This window comes from Diadema antillarum, unplaced genomic scaffold, assembly GCF_040938485.1.
Source record: "Diadema antillarum isolate AM-2024a unplaced genomic scaffold, OU_Dant_1.0 scf00000062, whole genome shotgun sequence".
Classification (NCBI taxonomy): Eukaryota; Metazoa; Echinodermata; class Echinoidea; order Diadematoida; family Diadematidae; genus Diadema; species Diadema antillarum.
The window spans coordinates 2,574,261-2,597,667 of record NW_027270951.1 but is presented as its reverse complement, the minus strand read 5'-3'; the positions used below and the strand labels follow the sequence as shown (position 1 = coordinate 2,597,667).

The following is a 23,407-nucleotide window of genomic DNA, read 5'->3' as shown; positions in this document are numbered from 1 at the left end:
TCGAAATTTTCATAACGCGACAGAAAACATACAAGAAGCTGAACATACTACATAAGGCAGGAAGATGAAACCAGTCATTTGTGTTCAAGAAACAAAAAGCAAATTATATCCCTCTTCATTCATTTTCAAATGTGCTAGGAAATACAGTGAGAAAAATTCGTTCTTGGAATGTTTCCTTTGATGCAAGAACTAAAGTTTGAAACTGATTGTGCTGCACTTCATCTGGGCATAGCAATTTGAATTTTGACATTACAACAAGAAATACTAAACTGATACGTGTCAGTGAAAGTGTCATGCGACTTATACTCCCATTCCCTTTACCGACATCTGGCAAATCTCTTTTATCTGCCTCTAACTCTAGAAATATGGCCAAAATAATGTCTGAAATTGCTGAACTATTACATAGGCGTGATAAGCTTTGCATACAAACAAACAAGCACACTTACAACACAGGGTGATGGTCTACACAGCACACTGAAGACCGACAGGAAATATCTACCACTGTACCTGCTGTACAATTTTTACCATGGACATGTTGGTGCTATGTCGGTGCAGTAAGGAAGATTTGCAATTGTTTGGGGGAGGGTGCTGCAATTACTGTCTTCATTGCAGTATGGGTTCTTTTGACACTAGCTAGTGCAACCCTTGGCATGCAAACCGTTGTGAAAGATACCCACATACACAAACTGCAATCTTCTTTACAATCTACCATTCCCAAACGTAATGTTTGGGGATTTCTTTTTTTCTTGAGTTAGTTTCTTGTTTGTGCATTCATTTGAAAAGTTCTCACTGCCACTGCCTAAGCGCAATGTCTTTGTATTTAATGCAGCGAAACAGTGAAAATGTTGGAAATTTGTGCAGAACAGCTGGCAAAACCAAATGATCCCACTCTAAAGAAAAGGCTCGAAAAACTGCTTTCAGGCACCACCATAAATGAACACAAATAACGACTCTGTCATTGCAGATAGGAGGGTATAAACCCCATATATGCTCCAGAGAAAAATATCAGTAAATAGATAAAAGGGATTCACACTATGGCCAAACATACAGATTTTCTTCAGCTACACAGCTAATTTGGAAAAACTGTATCACAAAAAAAACTAGAAATGTCGCTATGGCGACTGGTATGCCTCCGCCATAATGCACGATTCTCCTTATAGGTCTATAGTACATGTGGACAATGTGTGATTACATTTTCACAAAATTGGCAAAATATTAAAATGACATGTTTGTCACAAATGTATCAAATGCTTACCTTCCTTGACCTATGTTTAATTGGATGAATAGGAGAGCATGTACTTTAACTTCCGACTTTGACCCTTTCATAAGTTTACGCACTTGAGTAATTTTCAAGGTATGGAGAAAAAGTGCAATTTCTGTATTGAACAGTAAATTGTTATCATTTTCATCTGGCCTTTGATTCATAAGAGAATCACTGTCAGGCAGAACATACATAAATATGTACTAAGTTTAAAGATTACTTGAGCCGCTTCCGAGATAAGGAGAAAGTAGTAAGTTCAGCACTTTCACTTGATCTTTGACCTTTTGACCTTTCACCTTCTTGGCAAAAAAAAAAAAAAATCCCAGAGAATCTCTAGCGGGTAATATACATGCATACATTAAGTTTTAAAAAAAATAATCCTGCTGGCATTGCATAAATATAAGGAAAATAGTAAAATTTCGAAGTATTGCCCTTGACCTTTGACCCCTGACCTTTGACCCCATGAACCCCAAATTCCCTAGCTAACTACTGCCAGTCAGTACATGCATGTATACTTTGTTCCATAAAGATACTTTGAACAATTTCCAAGATACAGAGAAAAAGTAAAATTTTAAAATTTTACTTGACCTTTTGACCTTTGACCTTTTGACCTCATGACCCCAAACTTTCACCAAAGAATCTTAATTGGGTAATACATGTATACACTAAGTTTCAAGAAAATATCTTCAGGCATTGCATAGATATGGGGGAAATAGTGCAATTTTAAGCATTTGACCTTGACCTTTTGACCTTTGACCTTGAGCATGTGCACCCAAAAGTTGATAGGCACAACTTCACCCCCTAATACACATACATGCCAAGTTTCATTAGGATACCTCAAAAGGTTTTGATAGTTACCCTGTCCACAAAATTCATTACGGACGGACGGAAGGACGGACGGACGGACGGACGGAAGGACGGACGGACGGACGGACGGACGGACGGACGGACAACCCGAAAACATAATGCCTCCGGCACCACTTCGTGGCGGAGGCATAAAAAGAAAGAACAAAATTGCACTAGTTCTGTTCTCTTGAAATGAGAAGCTTGAAATCCACTTGTAAAAATACTGGGGAAAAGAGCAATGTTGCAAACAGCCATTTTGAATGAGGAATGATTTCCTCTTGATCTCTGTGACCACACAACAAAGGCATAGCAGAAGCTAATATATAATCTTTTGCGAGCCTTATCAATATCGCATAATGAAATCAGTCAGTGATAATCCATCAGCAGTATGGTATCAAATGGAGAGAATTGAAACAGTCTCCTCTTTCACCTGAGTAATGTCAACATTTCTTTGGCTGTTCTTTCCTTATTTCCTAAACATGCTCCATCCTCTACCTGCTGCTGTTAGATGACTATTCGGACCCTAAATTTTGTAATATATCCATCTAATGTCATTACATGATGTTACATTGAACCTACTAATGTACAAGATCGAAGTCTCTCATGCTTTGTGAAGAAGGGGTGCTAATTCTACACATATTAGCATTCAGTGGAAGATTCTTCAAGCTCTAAAGGTGGAATACCTGCTCAGAAAAGCTGAACAGATCGTTTGGATGCAAACAACTGACTAAAGATCTACGAATGAAGTAATCGCGGGAATTGGCTGAAGCAGGCTTCTGCCTATGAGGGCTGTGGTGATGTTGCTCGTCATTTACAGGGCGGAAAGTGAAGGGAGTTGATGTCTTACAGCACCCTCATGGGGTCTTGAATGAGTACCTGCTGCGTCCGCCCATCGGAGCAGGGTGATCCGTGGGAAATCCATTGGTCTGCATGCCGACGACTCCGCCCACCATGCCACGCCCCTGCTGTGACTGGTCAGCCTTATGCACTGCAGCCATGTTGGATATGAGTCCGGCCGTGGGGTTTGTGTCACTGCCCTTTAACTCTTGGATGCATTTCCACTTGTCGAGGTAATTTGCTGCACACAAAAGGCAGAGAGTTAAAGAGCTTTTACACTAAAAGGTTAAGTGCGATGTATTATGCAACAATTTATGCAGTTCCTCTGACTCTATTGCACATGAAAATATTATCATCTAATATCAAATACACTGTATCTGCACACATCAGTAGTTCCCTTGTTGGCTTTATTAGGTTGGCTTACAGTGCAGCAATCAAATCAGAAAGTGATAATCCATCGGTGTGACAGCCTGACCTGATACAACTTCATATGTGCTGCAGACACCACTTTGGCTTTGTATTTGTTTTATTTTTGGTTGATCATTTTTTTTTTCTACAGTTTTATACGATGACACAACATGTAAACCACAAAGCATGCATTGACAATTTGTCCATTTATTCATCTCCTGTGCAGGAAATGAGATCTTCACACTGAAAATTCAAAATATACAATGGAAAGGTGACAGCAACTTCCTCCTTTGTCCTTGGTATTACAGGCTTTGCGGTATGTAAGAATGGGAATTTTGATGTTAAGTTAAACAAACATTTTGTGGTGAGGCTGGAGGCAAACTCTGTCCAAACTTGACAACATAATGTTTGGTAATTAAGTAAAAAAAGAACAAGAGCTTGAAAAATATGTTGTATCACGCTTCTACACTACATGAATCAAGACTTATTGAAAGTCTTTTGAAATCCTTGCTGAATCTCGTTATCTCACCTTTGAACAATCTAACGTAGCCATCGTCACTCGAAGCCGCGAGTATGGTTCCAGTCACATTCCAACTGACCCTCCAGACCTGAGACAACAAAAAAAAAAGTAGAAAAAAAAATAAGAAAGACTGGATGAAGCAATTTAAAGATACTGTTTACCATTGGGAGCAGTGATCTAAAAAATGTTCAAGGTATCACATTTGATGCATATGTGAAGGTCAGTTGTATCACAAAACATCCTACCATGTAAAAATCCAGCAATAAAGCATAAAATATAAAGAGATATCACTATTTTTCTCATTAAACCATATCTATACACGGTTTAGTCTAGAAACATTTTTATTTATAATTATTGTTCACATTTTGTATGTCTAACAATACTTAACATTAACTGATTCAAATTTTCACATTAGTTGTTTCTATCCCTTATTTCAGTTAAACTCACATTTTAGAACTATTTTGAAGCACTAAAGCTGGGTTTTTGTTTCATCTGCAAATGGTAAATTATGCCTTAGGCAGTCTATTCTGCACGATGTCATCCTGTGGCAAAATGTGGTATTTCATACCATATGAAAATGAGTCAACTGAGAGATAAGATGTGTAATAAAGCCTTCTGTCAAAGAAGAAAAACAGAGAGAGGGCTTCACAGCCAATATACCCACCTGACTCTGCTTGAAATCCAGCTGGGCAGCATGCTTGATTTCAAACCTGGTTGACCCCACAGACTGGTCTCTCCTAAAATTAGGGGGAAAAGGCAAATGCAGATACTTTAGGACTATGTCATTTTAACAGATGGCAGCCTCAGAATGATGGACATGTGGGATTCATTTTTTCCTAAACACATCCACCCTGAAAGTGAGACTATCTATAATAAGCAAGTTAAACATACTGAGAGAACAGACAGCACTTACTCACAGGAGATAACATTGATATGTACAGCATAAGATCTGCTGCACATTGGGAGGTGCATATGCGGCCCAAGAAGAAATTGCTTGACAAAATTAAGTCTAAACATCTTTATAAAGTACTTTGTGATGACTGGCTCATGAGATGCTCATTGATACATGACAGAGAATCATGCCAGAAAAAGAAAAAGACAAAAATAAAGCACAGCTTCAAATCCTGACCATGAAAGATACATAATACTGTTATACTGTTATGGCGTAAATATTCAGTTCTGAGTGATAACTGCTGTAATACCCAAACCACCAATACCAACACCACTAACAACAACGACGACGACGACGACGACGACGACGACGACGACGACGACGACGACGACGACGACAACGACGACAACGACAACACAACAACAACAACAACAACACTGGTAGCAGGAATTGGCCACATGTGATACTCATCCATGCATGACACTTGAACCACAGCAGATATTAAAGGTATATGGTCCCGGTCGTTTAGTTGAATGCATATGCGGGTGCACGGTGCAAGTTTCCTATAGAGACCTACGCTATCGACTCCTCTTTAGCGCTTACACTTTGACCCATTTCCCCGAGTCCGAAGAAGTCCGATCCACTGTAGTCAGTGGTCCGATAACAGTTCGACTCATGATTCGGCTGAGGGGGATGACAGCTTTAGCAAACTTCTTTTGTGATGTCATACTAAGAAGCACATTATGCACGCACCCTGGCATTACTAAGACTGCATGATGCGCAAAGAAGACAACAAAGGATGACAGCTCAACTTCTGCAATCTTCGTATCCATGCTAACGGTGATCGGCAGTATCATCAACAGCGCCCCCGCACCCACCAGGACTATACACCTTTAATAAAAAGTACATAAATTAAAAAATCAATGAGCAGTCTGGGACCGAGACTAATTCCGACCCTTTTGAGAGTCCAGCGTACCTGATAGGTGTGAGGGTCATGATGCGAATCTCCTTGGTGGCTATCGCCAGCATGTGGTAGGAACGGCCCAGGTTGGGGGCAAACGCCAGATCGTGGACGGCCTGTGTGATGACATTAAGTGTCTCGATCTTCAGCCATTTTCTGCACCATGAGGAAAATGCACAAGCACATGAACAGAACAAGATTAAAAAGAGCAAGAATAAGAGTACAAGAGGACATGAGAGTGAAAAACAAAATGGAAGACAGAGCGAGTGGATAGACAATGAGTTAAAGAGAAAGACAGCAAAAAGCAGACAATAAAAGGGGAGGGAGAAATGGACAAGTGCATCACATATCAGCTATCAAGCCTGGTTTGGTTTTACCATAGATATCTCCACTCTATAACATTGAAAGAACCTGTTTACAAAAAATCCATTTGAATTTCAAGCATGTATGCAGATATGACATACCATACCTATACCCCATGCATATAGACCTCTGTCATAGAGTTGATACAAATCAAACTGGCAAGATGAAAACAGTTAAGCCCATTGCACACTATATGATCAGACTGGCTGCACAACCTTAAGACCGGAAGTGTGACGTCACCAGCCTTGCCAGTTTCCAGTCGTGCCACTGGGTCTTAATGCCAGTCGTAGAGATCTGACATATCAAATTTTCAAGACCAGTCGTGGGCTTTCAGCCAATCACGATACAGTAAAATGCAAGCGCAAGCAGTGCACAATGCATACACTTCTAGACTCTATGGTATGGATGCACTTAAGCCAGAATGGTCGTAAGCCCAGTTGTGTAGTCTGATTGTATAGTACGCAGTGTAGAGTCGTGCAACTGGCCATATGCCCTACAGCCGTGCGACCGGTCTGATCGTATAGTGTGCGGTGGGCTTTAGGGAAATGTGAAAAATATAGGATCATCATGAGATTCTGGTTATCAATATATTATCTAAAAAGATGTATAAGCAATGCATTCTCCTTGAATATAGAAATTGGAATCTTGATCATGTAACTCATAATTGTGTGTTATTTGAGCTAACTGGTAACATATGGTAGGGCTCACACAGCTTGTAGTACCTCACTATTTAATCAACTCTGCACAATGGCACTGGTCCGACGGTCCCTAACCAGTAGAAACCACTGTCGGACCAGTAACTTTTTCAGGAATGGACCAGTAAAAAGTGGAAAAACTGTCCTGTCTGTCGGACCAGTAGAAAAAATGTGTTAGTGTGCAGCCCTTATTTAATGTATGCACCAGTTTTGATGAAACACAAGAGAGACTGACCTTTCACTCTCCTTGTACTCGTAGATTTGAACTTTGCCTCCTCCTGAGGGGTCAGAGCTGTCGCTTCCGACAGCAATCATTGGTGGGTGGACTCTGAAACCATGCCAACAGAGGTTACAAAACATCACATATATGACACAACAAGAAGTGGCCAATTTACTGGCTGGCTCACTCACAATCTCTTCAAGACAATATAAATTCATTTTTGTCATGCTAAGCTCCCATAAAACAACAATAAAGGACCCCAATTACCAAAACATTCATGTGAATATCACTATCTCTATTCAAGAGACAGCTACAAGAAGACACTAGATCTGTGAGACTCAGAATTAACAGCCACAATCAACCTCGGATAACAAGCAAATAATGTCTGGATTTTTTTTTTTCTCCTGAAATAGGAGATCATGTACATTCTGTTAACACGAAATTCAGAACCCATCTCTCATATTTCTGTGCAGAAAAAAAAAGAAAAAGAAAAAAAAAGATGCTTCTGAGTCCAAATCAGAACATACAAAATGAAAAATTGTAGCACTAAAAATATCTTTAAAAATGTGGGAACATCCCTTTTTCCATAACCCCATAAAGTCAAACCACTTTACAAGGTTTTCATTTATCGAAAGCAAAACTGTAATTTGCTACAGTGGGATGGGCAAAAGAAACTAATAGCACTGATTTCCAATCTATTTACCAATGGTCAAGAGAGTGGACATTTTTAGTCACAAAAAGTATATTTCTTGAGCAGATTGGTAATTTGATGATTATGTCATGTTCATTGAAAAGCATTTTTACAGACTTTGTTTATTAGTGGGAGCAGAGAATCTTGACCAGTGTTGAGCTCAAAGTTACTTGAAGTGACAGATCATGTGGTCCAACATGATTTTAGAGAATTATGTGAACACTTGATATTCAAAGATACACTAAATGATACAGTTACTCCTTTCTTCAGCACTTGTGAGCTCAAACAGGTAAATTTGGCATATTCTCTTTTGGTACCAAATATGGTGTAAGATGAAATTCTGGAGTGCAACATAGGGAGCTTCACAAAGAGAGGTTAACATTCTACTTCATGCACATATCAAGGATTGCAGCACTTACTGTAAAGCAAGATTTTTTTGCTGCATAGAGTTCTCACCAACTGGAGCCAACAGCCTTTTGTTGTGGGATGGAATTTTTGTGAATTGCCACTGGCATTCAATGCATGTAACGTACACAAGAATTGAGTCATGCATTTAAACTACATGAATCTTGGCTCTCATGAAATTTGCTAAATTAAAATGCAAATATTTTTGGTTTTACAGTACCTTGAAGGATTCCATGACAGGCAACTGCAATTCAATTTGGTGTGGATTTCTTCCTGCGAGGCAAAAACATGAAGAAAATTCATTTCAGTCTCCGTAGAATTGGATTTCCGCCTCTAATGCCTATCAACAATCACACTCTTCATTGTGCAACATACCCTGTAATCAGCACTGCAAATAAAAGTACATATAAATGTATCACAACTGAAATAATTATGACTTAAAGAAGAAAAATCTCTGGAGATATGTTAGTCTTGTGGCTATTCAACAAACTGGTAAGATTGACTTCAGCTGCAATGTATATCCAGACCTAATCTTAAATCACAACTGTTACACCGGCAGTAGTAAATGTCTTTACTTTCGTGTGCCCTGACCCTCATGTTGTCTCCATTTATTTCATTTTCATTTTGTGTAACATGTACAGCACAGTGTATCCTTTGTAATGTTCATTCTGGTTTTGGTTTCATGTTTGTAATGTTTACGATATGTATCCTATATTCTTTACCTGGTCGAATAAATAATTATAATGATAATAATAATAAATATGCAGTTGGTATCATGATCTAAACATCTGTAACTTTCTCTGTTTTTCACATCTTTACAATTAATTATTCATCTCATTCATGTAGATTTCTCTTGAACAATCTTTATTTTTCCTGCATGGGAATTCCTAATCCCGCCATTCATTATGATCATAGCTGTGGGGAAAACCTGAAGAATAGGATTGTGAAACTTTATCCTTCTTTCATACTCAATTTAAAAAAAAATAAAAAATCATGAAGAAATGTGTGCAAATTCACTTTCAACAAGAACCTTTGGACAACTGAATTGTAGCACCTCGCATTGCCAAATACCCAAATTCATGTCTCCTACATTCTTTAGTAAAATATGATTTTTCTTTCTCTTTGCTCAACAGCAACGAAAATATTACTTAGCAAACTTCTCTCAATATAAATTTGCTGGTGTAATAAAAAAACAAAAAACAAAAAACAAAATCATTTGGGGGCATCACAAAGCTGGCACTTCTAAATCGGAGAGATCACATGGAAAAGGCATTCAGAGAAGACTGAGATTTGGAAGCTACAGACTATGAAATATCAGTTTACCTGAAGGTTGAATGTTGCTAGATTTGTGACTTCCGGAGCTTCATATATCCTGACTATGCCATCTGCTGAACAGGTTGCCTACAGATACAAATGAAATATTAAAAACATCAACAATCTTTAAATTATGATAGTGATAATTTTTCCTGTGTGGGACATTGAAGGGCACTGATATTTACTACAAAAGTGGCTTTTTGTGAATTAGAAATACCCCACAATCACACAAACAAAATGTGATAAGTACAACACATATATAAAACAAATATGATGCAAGTTGGGTACAATGTGAACTGATACAGAAAGGAAGCCAAAAATCATGTCACAGGCAGCTTTATGATGTGCAAACATTATGCACTGTAACTGAAACCATATCAGACCCTCTAGTTAATCACTGACCATTATGTAAATAGATCAGCTTTCAATAATCACACACTCGTGGCCCAAAGACAGCAATTACGGGTTTACTGTATTTGCAAAAAGGTTTTGCTACACATTTCCCACCTTGTCAGCCCTTACAATGCCACTCCATTATCACTTCTCTATCATTAGGTAACGTCTCTATATTTCCTACAAATGACAAATTTGCAGCATATTCTCCTACAGCCAAAAACAACAACAACAACAACAAACAAACAAACAAACAAACAAAACATGGGGGAAAGGAGGAGGAAATAAAGGAAAAGGAGAGACAAAAAGGGAGAAGATGGAGAGAAGATGAAACACGAACAAGCAGAAGAGCAAGTAGAAAACTGGGCATTGATGATGACCAGCATTTTCTAGTACACCATGTTCATTAGGATTTCAGGTCAGCTAGAAAAGATGAATTAAAAAATTGCCTATGACAGGATAATTGGAAAGGTACTGCTGAAGGCCATCTACAAAATTTGTAATCTGCACCTACACTTCAAAACCAATTTTCTCACAAACTGCTTATCTAGTGAGTGGCTCCATAGTCAATTTCTGAAATAGGTTTGTGGAAACAAGGTATGATAAATCATACATCACTAGAAGGCTTAAAGTCTAGAGATTCTCAGAAACACAAATATTGGCAACTTTAGCTGGATTTTGAGGCGAGGGGTCACAAACACACTTACCAGCTGTAGACCAAGGTGGCGGGGTGCAAACTTGACATCAGACACTGATGTTCTGCTGTCTACAAGCATGGCCCCTCTTGCCTAGGTCATTAGGAAAATAGTAGATGTTTCTCAATGTGGAATGAAAGGGATATTGGCTGAACGTACATCATACGCTTCCATCCCCTCTCAACTACGCACTACAAACTCCATCACATACAATATCTCCATGATAAAACAATAATGTTCATGCATTTTGACAGGATCAGCAATTGATATCATTAAGCTTTGTGTTCCCTACTATGGCAGAATTGTCTGTATACTGTGTGTAAATTTTACATAAGTACTGTTTTGCCAATTCTTAAAAGGGATTAGAAAAAAAGAAGAAGAAATTAAACACCACGTTATGAAAGAATTACCTTTTTTTGTGTGTGAGTGAAAACCAATCTCTCTGTATCAATAATCTACATCCATTTCTATACAGGATTTCTTCCCCAAGGGCTTCTATTCTTTTCAGGGGGTTTTCTTACCATGCTAAACAGATAATAAAGGGGGAGTAAAAGTAACAGACAGCTGTTTTTCAAAGAAATGCACTAAAGCTACATAAATGATGCAGTAGCAAGTTGGATAACACTAGACTAGTTGGGTCATTATGGAAAATCAGCAAATGACCTCATATGGCACAGGAACATTTGAAATTCTGCATCTACCCTGTCTTGCAATCCTTCATTTCAGCTCTTATTAGGGAACTTTAGATTTTAGACGCACTGACGTTCAGAGGGAGAAAACATGTTCTGAGCGTGCGCAGAAGCACGCGTCAAGTCGATCTATTTTTGGCTTGCGTCGCCTGAGTTTTTCACTACGCGCACTGGGCTATTTTTATGTCCGCACAGTTTGCAACGTAGAGAACTACTTCATGCACAGATCATATGGGGATGCGATTTTATCTTTTATACGTTGCGTCCCAGTGTAATCTAAAGCTACTTTTCAACGCGACGCAGGGGAGAGGAGAACGTCCAGCGCACTCGTCATCTCAAACGTCCGCGCGACAAAATCTAGAGCTCCCTATTGTATGCCAAGACAGGACTTAGTGTTCTCATGAAGATACATTTTGAGATGGTATTTACACTTGGAAATGAAGAGATTCCAGTGGCGGATCCAGGGATTCCCTAAAGAGGGGGGGGGGGGGGGGGGGGGGGGGGGTGGGGCGCAAACAAAATTTCTGGTGCTACTTCTTTTCATTTCTTTTGTTTTAACAACAAATAAGGGGGGGGGGGGGGCGTCCGCCCCGTTGCGCCCCCTCTGGATCCGCCACTGGATTCTGAGCTTTGTTAGATTTAATAGATAGAGAGAAAAGCATTGCTCTTATTACCCAATGGTGTTTTCCTCTTTCATTTGGTCTCGAATCTCCAACTGCAAAAGCAGAAAGACGAACAAAGTACAGTCAATAACAGCTGTGTGCATTTTCATAGTCTTGAATACTGTAAACGTCTATATTTTTGCATGATTAATTTTTTCGCGCTGAGCAGCTCAAAAACATATTCACGGATTCTTGAATTGGGGCTGCGCAATTGTCAACTCATTCAAAATTGTGAAGATATTTTCACAGGTTTTAGAATCTGCGCTAGCTGGTAGAAGCGCAAAAAAAACACAACAATTAATGTACTGAGAAAATTTCTGCACTTACAGTACCATGTATATATTACGAAGTAAAATTTTTGTGTAACATACACTCCAGAATTAAATGAGTGCGTCGACTCATGTTTCATGTGAATCTACATTTGTAGATATAACTTTCATATGAAATGTAATTTCTATTTTGCAACTGTTGCTGTAAATAAAAGCTATGATAATCCATAATCAGAGGTCCAGATTATGATTGCTGCCATTCAATACACAACACTGCGCAATTCTTCATTACTGCCAAACTTTTCATGTTTGCAGGAGTGGTCTAACCCAACACTTTTGAAATTTGGATACCGGTAATCATCATACTCACTTCTCTCTTCCCACACCCCTGCACTTCTGTCAAAGGAACATGATGCTAGGACTTGACCAAACTCTGGGTGGGCCCATGTCACACGCCACACTGATCCACTGTGTGTCTGTTGGGTCACAACGGACAAAAATGACGAGAACGATTAGAAGAAATAAATACCCCCCCCAAAAAAAAAAAAAACAACAACAACAACAACAAACAAACAAACAACCAAACAAACAACAACAGCAACAACAAACAACAACAAAAACAAAACAGGTATAGGATTAATACTGTGGAACTCAATTTGTTTAATTTTCTACAGTTATGAATCAAATCTTTTAGTTAATCATAAGTTATTGTTTACGGGGAGACTGCAAACTACAGGCCCTGCTTTCAGCAATCCCCTCCTTTTAAACAATTTTGATTCTGTATTTGTCATAAAAGTCACAATATCTATTGCACTTGGTGTTTTCATTTGTCATAATATTGAACTGATTTTGTGTATCATATGTATTCAAATGTCTTATTGCAACTACATTTTGGTTGGAAATGAAATAAATGAAATGAAATGAAACAATCATATGATTGAACTAGAAATTTCGCTAAGGCGACTGCTATGCCTCCGCCATAATGCATGATTCTCCTAATAGGTCTATAGTACATGTGGACAATGTATAATTACATTTTCACAATATTGGCAAAATATTGAAATTACATGTTTGTCAATGTGTTGAATGTTCACCTTCCTTTACCTAGGTTTAATTAGATGAATAGGGGAGCATGTATTTGACCCATTCATAAGTGTATGAATACTGTAATTTTCAAGGTATGGAGAAAAAGTGTAATTTCTGTATTGAAAAGTACACTGTTACCATTTTCTTTTGGCCTTTGACCCTAAAATTCATAGGATAGTCACTGTCAGGCAGAACATGCATAAATATGTAGTAAGTTTTAAGATAACTTGAGCCACTTCTGAGATATGGAGAAAAAAAAGTTAGTTCAGCACTTTCCCTTGATCTTTGACCTTTCGACCTTTGAGGCAAACCCCCGCCCCCCCCCCCCAAAAAAAAAAAAAGAGAAAAAGAAAATGTCCAGATAATCTAGATTATACATGCATACACCAAGTGAAAAAAAAATGCTGGCATTACATAAATACATGTATGATGGAAATAGTAAAAATTTGAAGTGTAGCACTTGACCTTTGACCCCTGACCTTTGACCCTATGAACCCTAGATTCTCTAGATAATAACTGCCAGTCAGTACATGTATATATACTATGTTCCATGAAGATACCTTGAACAATTTCCAAGGTATGGAGAAAAAAGCAAAGTTTTAATATTATAACTTGACCTTTTGACCTTTGACCTTTGACTTCATGACCCAAAACTTTCACCAGAGAATCTTAATTGGGTAATACATGTATACACTAAGTTTCAAGAAAACATCTTCAGGCATTGCATAGATATGGAGGAAATAGTGACATTTTACGTATTTGACCTTGACCTTTTGACCTTTGACCTTGACCATGTGCACCCAAAAGTTGATAGGCACAACTTCACCCCCTAATACACATACATGCCAAGTTTCATTAGGATACCTTAAAAGGTTTTGATAGTTACCTTGTCCACAAAATTTATTACGGACGGACGGACGGACGGACAACCCGAAAACATAATGCCTCCGGCACCACTTCGTGGCGGAGGCATAAAAACTGTAGTGCTTTTATTCGTGGAGACTTCTCTTTGACACAAAGTGCCATGCAACACATGCCTCCTTTCGTCAAATGTTTTGAATTTAGGAACAGTTCTACTCAGAGACTACTTGGTGAATCTGATCATAATCTCGCAAGCATGTTGAGATAGCTGCAATTAATAGTCTATTCATTATTTCACCGTAAAAAGACTAGAGTAAAATAAAATGAAATTACACATTAACCAATTTCTGTGAATCATTTACTCTCCTAGTTCTGTTAGTCACTTGCCTTCTTCTGATAACTATATTACCTATACCAAAGAAAGTTTCAGACCTAAATTGTCAACAAACAATTGTCATTTTAAAGCAGAGTCCACTCCTCTCATGCATGTCAAAGTATGTAAAGTGAGTTGGCTAACTGCTTACTGGTTTTACAAGAGCAGCAGCATGTATTCACACATACTGTTGAGGAGCAATTGCACAAAGTTTCTAGAAATTGTGGAAGTTCCCTTCCTAATGTGATTGGCCATTAGTTTAAAAATTAAACGTGAATACGGCAAAGCAAGATAATTTCGCAGCGTGAAATTTTCGAAAATTGCCACTGGCATTCAATGCATATAGTGCAGTCAAGAACTTACACAAATCTTGGTTCTCGCGAAAATCCACAAAATTAAAGTGCACATAAAACAGTTCTGGAGGGGCATTTCATAAAGCGTTTTGTCAGATATTTTGTCTGACAAACTGTTAAAAGCTACAGAAGTCCTTGCATCTAATTGGCTAACATCAAATTTGTCCGACAAAGTTGTCGGACAAAATGCTTAACGTAATGCCCCCCTGGTTTTACAGTAGGCTCCGCAGTCATTGTCTGCGGCGAATGAATCCCCTAGTGATGGTCACTGAGTCCCTCTATCATTGCTTACCTTCCAGCTTGCTGTGCAGTGCCATTCTCCATCCTCACCAAGATCCCAGACCTGCCAAATGAAATGAATGACAAATTAAATGAAGAGAAAAAAAACAACAGCGCACATTGACAGGTTACATACACATACACAAATACCCTAAAATACATGGCATTTCACAATTTTTTTCTTCTTGGCATTTCAACGCAGAAAGGTGGTGATTTACATCATAAGGGGAAAAACCCTGTCTCAAATTCAGTAATTGTGGTTAAGGTTATTGTAAAACCCTGGTAGGTGTGATGCAGTAGTGGGGTATGATACCACCAAAAGCTCAAAAGTTAAACTGTGCATAACCATAGGCGGAGTATCACAAAGCCACTTCATACAGACTATACCATCGCAAACAAGTAGCCAATTTAATTATAGTTTTAAGTACTGGGTGATAATGCCTAATCTAATTGTATTTAAAGCCTACTGTCAGTTTGATATTTGATGATCTTTCATCTTGTATTTGGTTCTCAAGATTGATCTAGTACCAGACCTATTTCTAGCTAGACACGTTGCACAGTAGAGTCTATAACGAGTGAGTTAGACTTAGCTCAGAGACCAGGTTAACATATTACAGTTATTTGACAGATGGGAATTTCTACCAACTGAGTCTGCTCACAGGTAAGTGGCAAAGGGCATACTTGTGATATAGGCCCCACCACTGTCTATCTGTACTAAATATTACAGTGGCTTAATGCCCTCCACCTACCTGGCACTTGCAAGACTCTATTTTACACTCCTGAATTAAGCTCCACTGTGTGGCGTTCAATGGTCCATTTATAAGCACAGAGGTGCGGCTTTCTTGCACAGTAGATACTCATGAATCCCTAGGCCTAAAAAACGGTACCGTATTTACGCACACGTGATTGATAGACTTACAGAGATATAGACCAGTGGCAGGGCCAATTTCCGCAGCATAGCATTTTCCGTGTTTCCTCTCACATCTTTTTCTTTTCTTTCCTTTGATCTTTCCTTTCTTTCTTCCTTTTATTCTCAGAAAGACTTCCTCATGTCCCTCCATTAATTTTACCAGAGATTAAAGCAAGTCACCAATAATTCGACCACGACTCCATACAAAATTTGACCGCCTACCACTTTACCCTACCCTTGCTTGCTTGCTTATGCACGCGCACCCAGCACACACCCAGCAGCGCAGCTACAAAACAGAGCACTGAGCAGTTGAGTTGGGCCTATTTTACAGTATGATTTTGCCATGTCAGAGTTTGGGCAATCGTGCACTTTACGACCTATATTATCGGCACCTTATTTGCCGTAAGCAAAGGTGATATCCCATGAACCACCACGCACTGAGCAGCTGGCAAGCTTTACATGCTGTATGGAACGCCATTTGACAAGTGATAAGGTCACTAAACGCCTGCCTCACTCACTGAGCTTCTGCGGAGCTGACACATCGAACACTGTGCGATCGCGATATCGCGTGCCTTTGCTCTCCCCTGCAGGATTATCGAACTTTACATTTACAATGTTGCATTGCAGAAAATTGCCATGATCATGGCGCAAAGTGTGAGAAAGTTGGCAGTAGTCTGTGATACAATAGATTCCATTTTTGAACATCCTAGCTAGCCACAACAGTTACGTGAATAAATCTTCCCTGCAGTTACATGAATAAATCTTCCCTACCTCGGCGCCACCTCGCACAAACTACAACGCATCTTCAAGTCCGCCAACATCCAGGTCCGACACACATCTTCTAACAAACTCCACTATTCATTGCACTCACACAAAGACACGCACCCCAAACACAAACAACCAGGTGTCTACCATATCCCATGCGAATGCGGAAAAGTCTCCATAGGTGAAACAGGGTGATCGCTCGAGACCAGACTGAAAGAACACAAAACATGCTACAGACGTTTGGAATGGGAAAAGTCAGCCATCGTGAAACACGCTCAACAGTTGGAACATCGCATCGACTGGGAAGACAGCAAACTCATCACATTCATCAAAAACTGGAACACACGACGCATCAGAGAAGCCATAGAAATTCACACACACGACACTGTTACTCAGGATACTGGACTCCACATCAACAACATCTGGCTTCCTCTCATCAACAAACCAAATAACAACGACGACAACAACAACACACTCTCTCCACAGCACATTCCTCCCTCTACTTCTTCCTCTCATATCTCTTCCCCCACTTCTTCTCAACAGCGCCCACGACGTCAACCACGCCTCCCACTCACGACCACACCTATCGCTGGTTCCAGAAGACGCCCTCACCGACACAAGTCATCCACACCACCGGCGTCCACCCCATCTAATCCGGACTCCAATCTCCGGCCACGACCTACTAACAGCCAAGTTAGCCCTCACAGATGTACTCCACCATCAACACACTCCGAGAACAATAGAACGCATCAACGACCGCAACACTCCACAACAGCCGACGCTCAGCCCACCTGCGAGCCCGCCTCATCCGACCACTTCCATCTAGGTCCGCATTCTCCATATATAGCCCGCCTCTTCTCAGGTCACGCTTCACATCTGACGAAGGACAGTCAACCTGCCCGAAACGTCAAGTTCCTCGGTTCTCCTAGTTATTCTTATAACTAGACATCTTGCTCTACCTTCACTAGCACCTTTTACTCAATATTTCATTTCTCTTTCCTCTCTCTCCTACACTTTTGTCTGTTTCTACACTACTTATCTTTTCTTTTCTGTTCTGTTCTGTTCTGTTCTTTTCTTCTTTTTCATTTTATTTCTTCCTCCCATACAACCCAACGGTCCTTTTCAGGACCACTTGTATTAATTTACAGTTTTCTTCACAGGTTATTTCTCTTGCCTTCTCCCCTTAGGTCTACACATTAAGCTTATTCTAATCTCTCATTTTTTGCATTTCTCCCACAGGAACCTTTTCAGGATTTAACTGTCATCAATTTTCCTCTCCATTTTTTTTTTCTCTCCTCTGCAGCATTTTTTTTTGTTGATAGGATCCACCCAAGCTCCCTCTCCTTTACTTCTTGAATTTCAATTTGTTCATTTTCTTCTTTTTTTTCTTTGTTTTCTCCCCCTCTCTTTCTCTCTCTCTCCCTTCTCTCTCCTTCATCTCTCCTCTACTTACCTTACTTCACGGGATTATTCGTCCTTTCTCCATTGATTCTGCATCCATAGTCCACACTGTTCGCCGACTTCATTCTTTCTTGGTTTCATGAATCTTCACTTCTCTCTCCTATCTCCATGATTCTCCTACATTCAACTCCTCCCTCTTCCTCTTCCCTTCTATTTCATCTTTCCCCTTCTAACGATGTCCGAACATCTTACTTGATTCTCACTCTATTCTTCCTTACCACTCTCTCTGTTCCTTTCTCTACCGTCTCCCTAGCGCAACTTCAACTTCTAGACCATTACTGTCCCCCACTCTTCACTTTTTGCCCTCCTTACAACCCCCATATGTCACTTCCCTCTTCAATTCTCCTCTTCTAGGGTCTTCTGCCAAACAACTATCCGGTTAAGGACTACATACACATGGTGTCACCGCAAATCTTTCTCCCTCATTTACTTCACCATGCAAACCTTCAAACAACACATACGTGAATATATTTATGCCTCCTTCATCCATCCTGATCCGACCCCATCACAATCACGCAAAACCAACCACACGGGCAAGGCTTGTGTGTGTGTGTGTGTGTGTGTGTGTCCATGTAGTGGCTGCCCATAAATACACAGTCTTGTCGCTGTACACAAGCGCTTGCTTGGCGCTTTGCATGGCGTCTGGTCGGGCTGTGGCTAGTACAACGGTAACTGTGTACACGATATAAACACGAACAGACTGACGAATCGGGATAAGATTTTTAAAAATCATTATTTCACAGAATAATTTCACCAAGACCGCGAATGGAGATATGTCCTCTGTAATAGGTTAATTAGTGATACCCAGCTTGAGATATAACACAGTATCCATTTGTAGCGGTTTCAATATTCCTGTATTATATTGTCTGGCTTCTGTAAATTACGCTGTCTGGCAACCTCAGTCATTTGTCAACATCAACGCGAACTTCCTTTGTGCGCCGACACGCGACAGGTGCGCACCGCACTCTTTGCCTTTGTCACTGTGCCGATGTCCGCGTAACTTACATTCCAGCTGTGGTCGGATTTCAGTACACACACCTCTTGTTTTGTTGTCATGGACACGAACTACCAATTAGTTGTGAGCTGTACAGTGTCATCAGCCAATTACAACTCTGTAAGCTCTTGTCCTTGTCCGTGACGATTTTCCTCTGGCCACGCTGTCACACATTCCGATGCTCCCTCACTTCACGATTAGCTTTCATCCAGAGAGCATGTCCTAATCGTCGAGGTCACTCCGTCCGTATATTACATTTCTTCCCACGTCTTTTCTCGCGGACGATACTTGCGCTGTGGACTGTCATACATACGGATTATTATACGCCTTTTGGAATACACATTATACGGTTTAGATCTTCATACTACTCCAGTCTTGGGTTTCTACGTTGCGATCCTCGCTTCACACTACGTCGCGAGTCGCTCTTTCGACACTCCATCTGGGGACTTTTTCATCGCTACTTCTACTGCGACCCACGTCTCGCGACATCGCTGGTTTGGTCCTGTTAGCGTGCTGTGTAGTGGTGTTGCAGACTCTACCAGGTACCTCGCAGTCTCTACTACTCAGCGCTCCAGCAGTGGATTACTTTCGCTTGTGCTAGCCGCAACACTCGAAGGCTATTCCACGCTGTCGCTGGATCTTTTATATATACTTCTACTATCATACTGGACACTGTCGTCTTCGGACACCCAGTGCATTTCGGAGTTCGTCCATATAATTTCGTATGGATTTCGCAAGTGCAGTATAGGACACTGTCCACCTCTTCAGGTGCCCTGGTGAATTCGGAGTTTGTCCATTTTAGTTACTACCGCCTGCCACATCTACCGGCTGTGCTTATACCTCCCGTTGGCTGTCGAGGACACTTTAGTCGGTGAGTAGGTATTCCATGATAGCCCTACACACTAATATACCTACACATTCATTTAAAATCATGAATGAAGGATGAAAGTTTACCACTGGTTGCATTCCCTTGTGCGCCAACTATGCACAGCACCCCATTCGTCTCTGCTCGTGCTCGATCAGGCCGCGCAGGGAAGGGCGTCATCACATCAGAGCAACCATGGCATACCGTAAGTGCTTTCATTACACACACACACACACTGACACATACACACTGCATCCCAACATGAAATCTCACAATGCACACAGTATGCACACAGTAGAGTAGACCGCTACCGGAACACATGCTGTCAAACCCGCGGTGTCTGAGTGATAGGTACTCGAAGTTGCACGAACTGCTCTAGGGTAAAATCTCCCATTGATAATCGTAGGGGTGTAAAGTTTTAATTATGCATAAAGTGCACGACTGCCAGACTCCAGAGTTTACTTAAGGCAATTGAATAAGATCCACAGTAGGTTTTTCTAGAAATTCTACATTTGCTCTAGATCTAATAAGTTAGATTGTTTGAACATTTTCTAAATTTACTTAGATCTAATGCACTTGTCAATGTAATGACGCACCCCACTACCCCCGGACATGGGTGCGTCATGGTCATTTTTTGACTGACCACACGGGGTTTTTGACGCACCCCCACAGTCACTTTTTGACGGACCACACGGGGTTTTTGACGAACACCACAGTCACTTTTTTGACGGACAACACGGGGTTTTTGAGGAACACCTAGGTCACTTTTTTGACGGACATCCTCGGTACATTTGACGCACCCCCGTAAATACTGAAAGGATTTTTGCATACGCTTTATTCGAGCAATTTCATTTTCTTTCGGTTCGTAAACGCAATTTGTCAAAGTTTCGGCAAGTTTCCCTTACCCTGGCCCTGTAAGCACCGTACCGTCATTCACCGTACATCACTCTGCTGCTACGATATTCCGAATGTATGTGCATGCAATCCATAGTCACCTGGCCATACATATGACTTGTCTGCAGATGCGCTGTATGTGCGCGGCCATTTCTAGTCCGGTTGAATGCAACACATGGACGATGTACGTTCGATGAGGAATAACGAGCACGCTGCTCACTTGCGAATTGCACAGCGTTAGCGAGCAAGTCGCGTACCACTAACACTCGACTTGCCTGCTACTGCAGGTACGCGCAGTACGCACCACGCAACGGTATACCAAATATCGTATACGGAATTCCGTATACGATCTTTGATTTTACTATTTAGTACTGTGAGGTTGAAATCGTTATATCGCTAAACAGTCCGTCTGGCTTGAGATTGAGTATGCGTGATTTCATGAGTTTGTTGGAAAGAAAATGTGAGGAGAAAGGGTGGCTTTTAAGTCATTTGCTTGCCAGATTCGGGCAATCATTTTTCCCTCTTAGGCCTACTCCAAAACGCTTCCCGACTTTGATTTTCACTGGCCGCGGGATCGCGCTCACTGTAAATTCACTCGCGGTACGTACGTGTATCCGGTACTGGTAGCGTGCAAAAATGCGTGCAGTTTTCCATAGTCAAGTGCATACCATGACGCACCCCTCGGTTCAGAATAATGCGTGTTATTTTCCATAGCCAAGTGACGTACCATGACGCACCCCTCTGTCAAAAATTTGACGACAATGATGGGATTTTGACGCACCTCTCGGTCAAAAATTTGGCGGACATAGCTGGTAAAATGACACACACCTGGGTCACAAATTTGACGGACCAAACAAGGAAATGACGCACCCATGTCCGGGGGTAGTGGGGTGAATCATTACATTGACAAGTGCATAACATTTGTTAGATCTAGAAAAAATGCTCTAGATCTAGATCTCAAGCAGCCGTTATTAGTACTAGATCTACGCCTAGACTCTAGACAGTAATCCAGTAGGGTTCTATAGCCCACATTCACACTCACACAGCAGTACAGTGGTTAGTGCACACAGCACAGTTCATTAAAGGAGTCTAAAACAGTAATAAGTACAGTAGGACCATAATTATGACTCGATGAGCTATCCTCATTTGGCCTCACATTAATTTAACCACACCACATGCAACGTATGGGACTAGGCACTTTCAATAAACCCGAGCGATATGCCATTTATTGTGGTTGCAAGAAATGGGTGATTGTTTACATGCTACCTGCACACTTTGATCACTCGAACAAGTGGCCATCCTTTGGCCATAAAAATCGAAGGCTACATCGTGGATCAGATCCTTGTGTTCAGCTGAGATACTCTTTGCCGTGAACATGATCGTTCCGGTGTTTCACCTGTCCCGCCGCATTCGATACTTTCTGTGATGTGTACAGCTTTTTATGGGACGAGCATGGACGAGCGAATAATGACGCGCTCTACTCGCAGCTCTGTGCAGGTGTGTGGATCATCACTAGTGATGCTCAAACAGAGGAAGCTTCTCTCTTCCGAAGTTCCATTAGAAAATCAAAGTGCATGTAGTAAAACAACAAGAACTGCAATTTCATTAACTTATGACGTAATGATAAGGAAACCAACCCAAGAAATTTACAGTGATATTGCACATTTATTAGAAAGGGTCAGATTGGGTCAAACGAGGTGTGTGTGACTCGACAGTGTGTGTGTGTGTGTGTGTGTGTGTGTATAATACCCCATCCCTCTTGAAGGGTTGGGGATGTCAGCGCCTCAACTCAGCTCTTCACTCTTACATTGGCTGTATACATAAAAATGTCATACATGTCATTATTATTTTTTTCCTTTGCCATTATTTCAGCGAGTATGATCCACTTCCTTCTTGGAAATTATAATTTTACAATGTGCCGGAAAGCTATAAAGTGTGAGGATTCTCATTTCTGATCATGTCAGACAAAAAAAAAAGATAATTAAAAAGGGGTATAGGGCAATTACCCCCTGGGCAATTACCCTGACCCTTCCCCTGGCCCTAATCCTAATCCTAATCCTGAACCTAATCCTAACCCTAACCCAAACTCCTAACCCTAACCCTAACCCCAACCCTAATCTTTACTCTAATCTTACCACTAACCAGTATTTAACTAGGGGGGGGGGGGGGGGGTAATTGCCCTGATACGATTAAAAAGTGGTGATTTGTGTGAAAATATGATATGATCACAGCACCTTAATTGCATATGCGAGATTGGGAAAGATACCATTTCTTGTTGTTTGAATGTGTGAAAATATCTTATGCAAATGAGATCTCCTGACTCCTTCACAACACCCCTCCCCATTTGTTCCTTGCGTCTCAGTGCTTTTTCACCAGGGGTCACTCACCATGATGACATACTACGCACTAGCATTAAAAAAAAAGTGCGGAAAAGGGTCTGTTTTT

General features: G+C 40.6%; 1 protein-coding gene across 1 annotated transcript; it reads right to left on the bottom strand.

Moving 5' to 3' along the window:
- Positions 1-2,610: 2,610 nt before the first annotated feature.
- On the bottom strand, positions 2,611-22,366 carry LOC139716158 (nucleoporin SEH1-like). Its single transcript, XM_071627718.1, has 12 exons — positions 22,229-22,366; positions 15,087-15,137; positions 12,492-12,597; positions 11,865-11,905; positions 10,514-10,594; positions 9,423-9,500; positions 8,320-8,372; positions 7,019-7,111; positions 5,741-5,881; positions 4,537-4,609; positions 3,882-3,960; positions 2,611-3,185 (listed from the first exon to the last, which is right to left on the bottom strand). Exons 1-12 carry the CDS (start codon positions 22,337-22,339, stop codon positions 2,962-2,964), a joined length of 1,131 nt encoding a protein of 376 aa, XP_071483819.1. The 5' UTR covers positions 22,340-22,366; the 3' UTR covers positions 2,611-2,961.
- Positions 22,367-23,407: the final 1,041 nt, after the last annotated feature.

Excerpts from the sequence above, each read along its gene's own strand:
- LOC139716158 (XM_071627718.1), bottom strand. The coding sequence starts at position 22,339 with ATGTTCACGGCAAAGAGTATCTCAGCTGAACACAAGGATCTGATCCAC. Across the intron at positions 15,138-22,228 it reads CGAGTGATCAAAGTGTGCAG|GTCTGGGATCTTGGTGAGGA; the intron begins GTAGCATGTAAA and ends TTCATTTGGCAG. Across the intron at positions 12,598-15,086 it reads ACTGCACAGCAAGCTGGAAG|ACACACAGTGGATCAGTGTG; the intron begins GTAAGCAATGAT and ends GTGACCCAACAG.